The sequence below is a fragment of the Oncorhynchus nerka genome, linkage group LG28 (assembly GCF_034236695.1).
Source record: "Oncorhynchus nerka isolate Pitt River linkage group LG28, Oner_Uvic_2.0, whole genome shotgun sequence".
Taxonomy (NCBI): Eukaryota; Metazoa; Chordata; class Actinopteri; order Salmoniformes; family Salmonidae; genus Oncorhynchus; species Oncorhynchus nerka.
Genome location: NC_088423.1, coordinates 19,005,908 through 19,017,735, shown reverse-complemented (window position 1 = coordinate 19,017,735; position 11,828 = coordinate 19,005,908). Strand labels below are relative to the sequence as shown.

General features: G+C 41.4%; 1 protein-coding gene across 1 annotated transcript; it reads left to right on the top strand.

Annotated features, from left to right (window-relative positions):
• Positions 1-11,481, top strand: LOC115112957 (sphingomyelin synthase-related protein 1-like). Its single transcript, XM_029640058.2, has 6 exons — positions 1-177; positions 2,818-3,405; positions 5,315-5,410; positions 5,764-5,881; positions 6,567-6,717; positions 7,904-11,481. Exons 2-6 carry the CDS (start codon positions 2,837-2,839, stop codon positions 8,209-8,211), a joined length of 1,242 nt encoding a protein of 413 aa, XP_029495918.1. The 5' UTR covers positions 1-177; positions 2,818-2,836; the 3' UTR covers positions 8,212-11,481.
• Positions 11,482-11,828: the final 347 nt, after the last annotated feature.

Genomic DNA, 11,828 nt, shown 5'->3' with positions numbered 1-11,828 from the left:
TCCTTTTTCGTAATGTCAACAGCAAGGCAGATACTATAATCAGCAGCCGGGCGAAATGATTTTCCTCAATCCTCTTATTGCACTAAACGTAACTATAGCTTCGTCAGATTCAAGTGAGATGCCATATAGCTAGTCATATTACTCGCCGCTGCAGCTAAAAGTTTAATCTGAATTCTGGTGAGTATTTACTGCTAGATTACTAGCAAACTTATCAGCCTAACGTTAGCATGCTAGCCAACTGGTACACTATGCCTGAATGTACGCTTTGTTGCTAGCTAATATATTCTGAGCATGGAAATGAAATGTGTTCTGCATATTTTTAGGAAGCTATCAGCTATCAGTCAGTCGTGTAGTTAGTTAACTATCTAGTTAGCTAATGTCAGTTAACTAAAGTCCTCAGCTGTATCAGCTAACTACTGTAGCCACCGTCATCCCTGCCTGGCCTGCTAAAGACTAGGCTGTTGCCAGAGATGTCACCATCATTCTCTGTGTATTGTGTATTTGATATTAGTTAAAAGCCCACAAGTGATCTGTATTGCGTTTAATGGGTGCAATACTTAAGTGTGGAAAAACCATCACATGGGGACAGTTTGTATTGCCAGGGACACTGTACACAGTAGTGATGTGCAGGCAGAGAATAAAAATACATGTTTAGAACTGATCATTGATCACATGGTGCAAGAATTAATGCAATGAATTGATTATTGATTGTTATGATGGACACATCTTTGTAGAACTAAAACATACACATCCTCTGTTCAACGAACTCGAATCGTTTGGGGTGCCGCTGCAGCCCGCGAACGATATTGTGTTCATATCACCCTCACTGTTCTGTCAAATCGTTCACGATTTAGTCCGGTTGCGGCCACAACTAGACCTCGTTTCAAATGTTCCAAGAAATTATCTTATTTGTATGCCTAGCAATCAACAAATATCCCGGTATATTGTTTAAAACACGGTTTTACAAGTCTGTCACAAATAACAGCTCCAATAAACCCCTTATTGTGAACGACAGAATTGTAGAATCATTACTATTTATACTTTTCAGTTCTTCTGAACCAAATGAACGAACTGAGTTGAAAGATTAGTTATTTTAAATTAAGTAGTCGAAAAAATCTGAGTTAGTAAAAATAATCTTACTTCCTGTCACTAGAACACTGTCCTCTGCCAAGTTAGCCGATTAAGTTCAACTCCATGATTTATGATGGAGTTGAGCAGTTGGAAATCCCGCTCATGGAGTGGTGATTGAGCCCCACTCAGGCTCTCCAGTCTCTTACCAACTGCTCCACTAAAAACCTCAAGAAAGCTCCTTGAACATGGGAATATGCCAGGCCTATTGGGCCAAAATCATTTATGCCTGTATTGTATAGATAATAGAACAAAAATGAACGAAACGTTTAAGAGAAGTTTTTTTGTTTATAAATACTTTGCTACAATGATGCACTTAGTTATCTACCAACCTCATTCCTGTCTTTTAGCATTTACAAGTAGTAAGTGCGCCAAGGCCTTTTTGTAGGGGAAGAACTCATTCTGATTGGCTGGGCCTGGCTCCCCAAGTGGGTGGGCCTGTGCCCACCCATGGCTGAGCCTTTGCCCAGTCATGTGAAATCCATAGATTAGGGCCAAATGAATTCATTTCAATTGACTGATTTCCTTATATGAACTGTAACTCAGCAGAATCTTTGAAATTGTTGCATGTTGCTTTGATTTTTTTGTATCAGCATCGATGGGCTGCTGCATTGTTGGGCTGTCTTTTTATGAAGATTTAAAAAATGTGTCCTTGTGACACAGCCCCACCTGAAAGAATGTAATGGATGGTTGCTCTGTTCTCTAAACAGAAGCAAGCAGTCTAGTTCAAGTTGCTCTTTACCCTATATGTAACTACTCTGGAATTCCACAATGGAATAAGGGAGGGTGTGGCTCTCAAGATTAAGCAACTGTTTCTGTTCCTTCGTCTGTCATCAATATCCGCTTGGCACACAGTTTCTGTACTTGAGGGATATAGGTAGATAAGTACATAAGTTGAAGTCTGACAATGTGTACTGTAGGCTAGGCTAAGTCATTTCTTGGGAGCACATATGTTTAATTGGAAAACTGTTTTTAGTGACCACAATTTAACAACCAGATGGGAGGAGAAGGTAGAGCTTGTCTTAAAGCAGTGGATAGTATGTGCCTCTTTTGTCAGTGATATTGCTGCTACTCACTGTTTATTATCTTGGGATAGTCACTTATCTTGGGATAGTCACTTTATTACCTCGACTAACCTGTACCCCCGCACATTGACTCGGTACCGGTACCCCCTGTATATAGCACCCCCGCACATTGACTCGGTACCGGTACCCCCTGTGTATAGCCTCGTTATTGTTATTTTATTGTGTTCGTTTAACTTTTTATTTAGTAAATATTTTCTTAATTATTTTTAAACTGTATTGTTGGTTAATGGCTTGTAAGTAAGCATTTCACGGTAAGGTCCACACCTGTTGTATTCACCGCATGTGACAAAATTTGATTTGACTCATGTTGAAGTCTTGCTTGGTTAATAGGGAACCAACAGTATTTCTGAAATGCTGATTCAGTGGAGATGGTGGATGACTAGTTCTCTATACAATGACACAGTGTTGCAGTGTTTTCTCTTACATAAAAGTACCGGGTACTGACTGCTACAATATATTTGGGGACTTCCTTTTTTATTCCTCATATCTTTTCACGTGATATTAAATCCGTAATGGGATAAATACATAAGGGCACATGCGAGATTTGGTTCTTGGAGTCGAGGTTAATTCGAGGTTAATCTTTTTTTTTTTTTTTTTTTTACAGTTTTCAGAGTGAACTGGAGATGTCTAGCAGCACCCAGTTGAACATCCGACAGTGGACCACCAAGCATGTAGCCAAGTGGCTGAAGGACGAGGGCTTCTGCCACTATGTAGACCTGCTGTGCAACAAGCACCGTCTGGATGGCATGTCCTTACTCACCCTCAGCGAGTACGACCTACGCTCTCCCCCGCTTGAGCTCAAGGTGCTGGGGGACATCAAGAGGCTGATGGTGTCCCTCCGCAAGCTGCAGAAACAAAACCTGGACATCCTGGAGGAGCTGGGGGTCCCGTTCGACGGACACTCCCCTCAGGGTGGCGGTGGGGACTGGCACTGCAATGGAGACTCCAGTAGAGAGTGTGATAACTCTAACACAGACACTGCACCGGTTGGGGAGCAGTATCTTCAGTATACAAATGGGAAGTACAAGCATGGAGGGAGCAGGAGGCTGGACCCTGAGTACTGGAAGACGGCGCTTAGTGCCATCTATGTTGTGTTCGTTTTTGGATTTACCTCCTTCGTCATGGTGATCGTGCACGAGAGGGTGCCGGACATGCGCACCTACCCGCCCTTGCCAGACATTTTCTTAGACAGGTGGGTTGCTGTTCCCCACATCCTAAGTAATGTACATGTAGACCTGCTTGTGACTGTTCAGCAAACACCTCTGTTTTTCGAATGTCAACATAACTGATGCTGTGGTGATAACATTTTACTAGGAACCAAACTGAACTTACGCTACTTGAATTTGTTCAATTTGAACTCTTGCGGGGCCTCCTGGGTGGCGCAGTGGTTAAGGGCGCTGTACTGCAGCGCCAGCTGTGCCATCAGAGTCCCTGGGTTCGCCATCAGAGTCCCTGGGCGACGCACAATTGGCCTAGCGTCGTCCGGGTTAGGGAGGGCTTGGTCGGTAGGGATGTCCTTGTCTCATCGCGCACCAGCGACTCTTGTGGCGGGCCGGGCGCAGTGCGCGCTAACCAAGGTTGCCAGGTGCACGTGTACCCTCCGACACATTGGTGCGTCTGGCTTCCGGGTTGGATGCGCGCTGTGTTAAGAAGCAGTACGGCTGGTTGGGTTGTGTATCGGAGGACGCATGACTTTCAACCTTCGTCTCTCCCGAGCCCGTACGGGAGTTGTAGCGATGAGACAAGATAGTAGCTACTACAACAATTGGATACCACGAAATTGGGGAGAAAAAGGGTTAAAAAATAAATATAAATAAATTTGAACTCTTGGTTGTTTTTGCAACGGTGTCCAGTGTTTCACCTATACAGGCATAGGGTGCCATTTGGGACACAACCATAGCCTATTCTGAAACTAAATAGCATGCCCTGCCATTAACAGTTTTCTTGACTTCCCCTACTTTGAGTAGATTGCTTCCATGACCTTTTGTTCATGATGACTCACATTGCTCTTGACAATTTTAGTAATTTAGCAGACGCTCTTATCCAGAGCAACTGATAGTACTGAGTGCATACATTTTCATACTGGTCCCTCGTAGGACTCGAACCCACAACCCTAGCTTTGCAAGCATCATGCTCAACCAACTGAGCCACACAGGACTTGAATGTCCAGCTTGTTCTAACTGAGAGTGTAGTTGGACTTGCTCATGGTGTGAAAATGTTTCAGATTACTGTTGGCAAGATGAGTGGGCTTGTTTTTTGGTATGTTTCCACACTACATTCCTTCCAGCTATAGCATTTCTTAATATTATTCAGTTCCTTTGGCTTTGATGCCTCATGATTGAGTATTGCTCTGTTCAAGTAGACTGTGATTTTGCTGTGATCTGATAGGAGTGTCAGTGGGCTGGGAATATATGTAGCACACAGGAGGACATTTTTCTCTGTTAAGGTCATTTATTTTTTAAATTTTGAGCCAAATGTAAAATGTTCTCAGTGCTAGAGGCTTCACCACATACCCTGGTTTGATTCCAGGCTGTATCACAACCAGCCGTGATTGGGAGTCCCATAGGGCGGCACACAATTGGCCCAGCGTTGTTAGGGTTTGGCCGGGGTAGGCTGTCATTGTAAATAAGAATTTATTCTTAACTGGCTTGCCTAGTTAATAAAGGTTCAATAAAATAAACAATTAAATGAGAAAGCAGCAACTAGGCTAAATGTAGCCCTAGGTTCCCTGCGTTTATCATCTGACTGGCAGGTTGTCATACCTGACATAAGCCTCTATCTTAATTGCAATCGAGAGGTGGCTTGCTGTTTGCCTTAACCTCATGCAGGTTTGTCAGGTGTGTTTTTCCAGTTGCACTGGATTAGGCTTGCAGCTTGCATCTACTAGGCTGTTTCGTTTTTCCAATGAAGTCATATTGAATGTTGATAGCATAATATTCTTCATCATCATATTATTATTATTATTATTATTGGCTATTATCTGTTAATGGTTGTGATACTTCATAAACATTAGCCAAGCCTGGGAAAAGAATCAAAATTGCCAATACCAGGCAGCTTGCATTTAAGTAGATTAGCCAATAAACATTTCTTTCTCTTAACAGTGTACCTAGAATACCATGGGCCTTTGCCATGGCAGAGGCATGTGGAGTGATCCTGTGTAATATCTGGCTGCTAGTTCTGCTGCTGCACAAGCACAGGTAGAGTACTGGCTACTGACTGGTCCATAGGAAAATATGTTCGTCACACCTATAGCCTAGACATTATTTAAACTAGTATCTCGAATTTCACCATGAAATGAATAGAATTGTAAAATGTTTAACTTGTCCAGGGTTTTACTTCTCCTTAGGGACACCCACCCGTTCCATTTATTTGAACTATTCCAGAGCTAGCACGCCACATTAAAATGATCAACTAATTATTATGCCTTTTGACTACTTGAATCAGTGAGTTAGTTCAGGGTTACAACAAAGTTGTGAAACTTGCGGGGGTCCCAGAGGAGAGGTTTGAAAACCACTGGTCTAGTTCATGTGTAACGTCTGCTCTGCTGAAGGTCAGTTCTGCTGCGGCGCCTGTGCAGCCTCATGGGGACAGTGTTCATGCTGCGTTGCGTCACCATGTTCGTCACCTCTCTGTCAGTGCCAGGACAGCACCTGCAGTGCTCAGGAAAGGTACTACAGCTCCTTGCACATGCGCGCACACACACACACATCAGCATTTCCTCCAGGTTGAGGATGATCTCCTCATTACACACACACATGACCATTTCCTCCAGGTTGAGGATGATCTCTTCATTACACACACACACACATCAGCATTTCCTCCAGGTTGAGGATGATCTCATCATTACACACACACACACACATCAGCATTTCTCCAGGTTGAGGATGATCTCATCATTACACACACACACACACATCAGCATTTCCTCCAGGTTGAGGATGATCTCATCATTACACACACACACATCAGCATTTCCTCCAGGTTGAGGATGATCTCATCATTACACACACACACGCACATGAGCATTTCCTCCAGGTTGAGGATGATCTCATCATTACACACACACACACACACACACATGAGCATTTCCTCCAGGTTGAGGATGATCTCATCATAACACACACACACACATGAGCATTTCCTCCAGGTTGAGGATGATCTCATCATTACACACACACACACACACATCAGCATTTCCTCCAGGTTGAGGATGATCTCATCATAACACACACACGTGTAGCATTTTATAGATACAATCTGGCCGCACTGTACAAACACTATGGGTAGCAATTTTCTTTCTTCTCACGAGAGGGTAAAATCTCAATAGTGACACTTAACTTCTCTTTCCCTGAGATTTATGGTGACATGTGGGCAAAACTGCATCGAGCTCTGGCCATCTGGAGTGGATTTGGAATGTCTCTCACAGGTGTCCACACATGTGGTGACTACATGTTCAGCGGTCACACAGTGGTCATCACCATGCTCAACTTCTTTGTGACAGAATGTAAGTGTTCCATATCATTTTACTGTTACTTTCACTGTCACCTGTTGCAGACAATAATTGTAATTGACTATAAGTGGGAAGAACTTATGTACATCATGTGTTGTCCCTTTGCTGCCATCATGTGTCCATTAGCTGTAACTGCATGAAGGGCATCAAGACCAGACCACTTATATAGTAATATATGCCAATTTACCTGATGCTTTTGTCCAAAGCGACTTAGTCATGCATGCATACATTTTCCGTATGGGTGACCCCAGTGGGAATCAGATCCACGATCCTGTCGTTGCAAGCACCATGCTCTACCAAATGAGCCACTGACAGATTTTAAACTGTTTTATAGCAGCATGTGTGCTAACGAAGACCAGAAGGAGAGCACACATACCACCTATTTTAAAGTCCCTAAATTTGTTGCCTGCTAGTTTTATAGTTAATTTTAAAATGTTTTTAAAGCTTTTCAAAGAACTACTTGGCCTTGCACCCGAATACGTGTATGATATCCTCTTAAGATATGTGTCCAGTCGGTCTGGCCTTTTAGTTGTTCCAAAGTTCAGGCTGCCATTAGCCATTATGGTCCTGGCCTTTAGAACAGCCTCCCGGAGGGGAGGGGCCTCAGAAACTGTAACTTTTTTTACTGTATAATCTTTTTAGCCGTGGTTTTACTTTGTGTGCTTTTAGCCATACTATTTGATCACATTCTATACATTTTATTTATTTCAAATTATTTTAATTAATTTGTCTCATGTCCACTGTTAATTTATTATTGTTTTACTATTCTTTAGAATTTCTCATTTTAGAAAATGTATTAGGTTTTTAATGTTCTCGCCTTTTTTGTTTTATTTGTTAAGCACTTTGAAATGCATCCTCTGTGAGAAATGTTCTCTATAGGTGCTTCTACACCTGCATTGCTTGCTGTTTGGGGTTTTAGGCTGGGTTTCTGTACAGCACTTTGAGATATCAGCTGATGTATGAAGGGCTATATAAATACATTTGATTTGATATAAATTAAGTTTGACTGATTTGAAAATCGCATACAGATAATGGGTCTACACTGAGACCAGAATCAATAAAGATGTAGTGCACTATGTAAGGGAATAGGGTGTCATTTGGGGCACAACCTGAGTTTTAACATGACTGAAATTCAACTTTCTAACTCATCAATTTTCTGCTTTTATGTGTACATCAACAGACACACCAAGGGGTTGGAACTTCATCCACACCTTATCGTGGGTCCTAAACTTGTTTGGGATCTTCTTTATCCTGGCGGCCCATGAACACTACTCCATCGACGTCTTCATAGCTTTCTACATCACAACCAGGCTTTTCCTGTACTACCACACGCTGGCTAACACCAGGGCCTACCAGCAGAGTCGCAGGGCCCGCATCTGGTTCCCCATGTTCTCCTTCTTTGAATGCAACGTCAACGGCCCTGTGCCCAACGAGTACGGCTGGCCCTTCTCTAAACCCGCCATGATCAGGAGGATGATTGGGTACTAGGTGGTAGAGGACACCTGTCTGCGACGCAGCCAGAAGGACATTGATCTCATCTAATAGACACTACTGGTGACTTTGAGCCCTGTCGTGCTATTTTTGCTACTGCCCTCTGAAAGAAGTTGCTAACTGTGGTTATGTGATATCAACTTTATATTCCAATATCTACAAGAGATTGCTAACTGAGATGGCTTGTGGGATCCTATTGGTGCCATGGTGTGACCGGGTACAGACAGAGATGTGACTCCTCATATTCTGTCCCATGTCAGCCTGTTAAAAGGGATTAAAGTAAGGCTTGTGTCTAAATTGACAACCTATTCCTCATGTAATGCACTACTTTTGACCAGGGCACATAAGGCTCTGATCAAAAGTGGTGCACTACATAGGGAATAGGGTGCCATTTGGGACTCATCCTTTCATCAATTTTCTCTCTTCATTTGAAAAGGGATAAGTTTTTTTTAAATTAATGTCCCACAACTTTTGCCACAAGATCAATAATCTGGTTACAGATATGTATGTGCTTTAGTCAGTGCCTCTTCTGTTGTTATGGTATACATTCTGTTTATGGCATGACGACAAACTCGACAGAGGAGTTAGTCAGTGCCTCTTCTGTTGTTATGGTATACATTCTGTTTATGGCATGACGACAAACTCGACAGAGGAGTTAGTCAGTGCCTCTTCTGTTGTTATGGTATACATTCTGTTTATGGCATGACGACAAACTCGACAGAGGAGTTAGTCAATTCCTCTTCTGTTGTTATGGTATACATTCTGTTTATGGCATGACGACAAACTCGACAGAGGAGTTAGTCAGTGCCTCTTCTGTTGTTATGGTATACATTCTGTTTATGGCATGACGACAAACTCGACAGAGGAGTTAGTCAGTGCCTCTTCTGTTGTTATGGTATACAGTCTGTTTATGGCATGACGACAAACTCGACAGAGGAGTTAGTCAGTGCCTCTTCTGTTGTTATGGTATACATTCTGTTTATGGCATGACGACAAACTCGACAGAGGAGTTAGTCAGTGCCTCTTCTGTTGTTATGGTATACAGTCTGTTTATGGCATGACAACAAACTCGAAAGAGGAGTTAGTCAATGCCTCTTCTGTTGTTATGGTATACAGTCTGTTTATGGCATGACGACAAACTTGACAGAGGAGTTGACTAAAGCACAAACTGATCTGCTACTACCAGGCTACCATTTCAATGCTTAAGGGCTCAGACACACCAATAGGGTTTGCTGGTCGGGAGTAGTTAGCACCTCTGAACATAATTTGCTAAACCAAGTGCACACTCATTTTACATGTAGAATTGCTTGAAAAATGTGAATGATCTGCAGACTAACGCTAGATGCACATGTGTTGCAATGTGTATGAGCCTTAAAAGCTCTTACAATCTGTTAGATAATGGGGGGAACAGCAAGCTATAGGTTTGGGGAAACATAAAAGCAGAATTCTCAGGCAGCCTATTGTAACCAAACACATTATTTTAAGTCAGTAAAGTTTGTTGAAATCTAAAATTCAACAGCGTTAGTGAAATAGGCTATTGTGTGTTCACTAGATATCCTGAGAAGTTAGGGCACTTTTCATAATATTATTGACATGTTTCTTTCAATGTTTTATCTGGACTCTAGTTCTAATACAAGTATGGACCACCTTAAAGGCAATATCAAAACGTCACAGATGATACTGTTGCTGAATTTATGTATAGCAATATCATAGTTCAAGATGTTGTGACCGGTCTTGTTACTTGTTTGCCATTGTTTCTTTAGGTAGTGTGTAAAGCTTCTGCATTCCTTAAGACACTACTGTGGTTTTGACAGTATTACTAGAATGCTGATTGAGTCATTCATGGCTCATTTTGAAATGAACTGTTTTGGTTTCCTTTATAATATTTGTATTGTTCAGTTATTATCCTGCCTTGTCCTAACTAGACCTTACCGTAACCAGGGTCGTTACTTAGGAGATCGCAAAAAGCAGCCAAAACTATGGAATGGAAAATGGTGAACAATTGTTTTAAATACCATTCCATTTGCCAATAGCTTTAGTTGTTATAGTAACATTGTCTGTGTAGGTAATGCATATCTCAAATATTGAATTTTTCTGAGTTTTGTACTAGCTTGTAATTTAGTAATTGACCAAGATTCACGATAAGAATAACATACAAGGATATCTACAAAGTAATTGGGGAAAAAAATGTATTTTTACTTCTTCCATAGATCCCTTGGACTTACTTTTGACTGCATCTTAATTTATTTCATTTGGTATATGTAAATACCATTTTTTTTAAATAGGTATTTGATGTACTAAAAGGTTATTGCAACATGCACTTAAGCAGGAATATGTTTACAGTTGTGCGGAACTATATTTGTTTGAAACACAATGTGCTTTTATGTATAGGATTTATTTCAGAATCACCCTTTCACCCAAATAATTGAAAACAAAGGCAAAGCATCACAAAGTCCCCCACAGTAACTCAAATCAGGTCTGAAACTGCCATTGATGGTATTGGTTACAACCCACTTAGTACATATTTGTAAAACAATGAAGTATTACTTCCCACTGGGCACAAACGTGAGTTCAACATCTAGTTATGATTTACATTTGATTGTGTCGTCGACTAACATGAAATTATACAATTCCTGGAATTCCTTCACGTTTGATAACATTTTGCAAATCCAATCAGGTTTCCACGGTGATTCAACGTCATCACATTTGAATGTTTCTATTGAAATGGCATAGAAACAATGTTGTATCAATCCGTTTGAGTCCAGTGGGTTTTTGTCCTATATCCATCCCATCATGTTTTATTTTGAATTTCAGCTGTGGAATAGTTACTTGTACTACTAGGCCTAGATCGTAACCCGTTACTAGTTGAGTCTTTACCCCCCCCCACCACCACCTTTCTTATAATTCCAACTAGTTCCTAATGCATAAATCTTTTGGTTTGAGTAATGCCAGCTCGTGTGCATGCTAGCTAGGTAGCTAGCTGCAAATTCATAGTTTTCCGCTAAGATGTTAGATACATACTTATGAATGATGGCTTTTCTCTCTTGAATTTGTTCTTAGTTGTCACTTTTAACCCCTCTAATAAAATGTTACTAATCCTTATCACCGGTGTGGTTATAGCGGTATGTTACTTATCTTCAAGATACAGTAATTGACTACCAATGTAATGAAAATGTAGCAATAACAGCCAGTGTGGTTGTATTGGGTTAATCAATAATGTCCTGCAAATGACAAATGTCTTTACCATCATTAAACAGTAGAAATCAAGGGCCTGTCGTCTTGGATGTGATTCTTCAATCGAGATGGGTTTGTGAGAAAGAGTAGGGTGAAATTGCCCCTCATTTCCCCCACTAATGATTAAGGTTAGTATTGGGAAGGGGAAGCTGATCCAAGAACTGTACTTAGTGAAAAGTCACACCGGGGCCCTCTATGTGTGTGTGTGCGCAAGGGAGTAACTCAGTTAGCTACACGATTAGAAGACATGGTGACACATTATCTGCACGAGATAGTCAGAGTGCAGTGGATTAAAGTGGATTCTGGGAATTCACTCAGAGCTATTCTGAGCAGTTTACATTTTGGAAATCCCTCCCTGTTTATGGTCACGGTTCCTATTG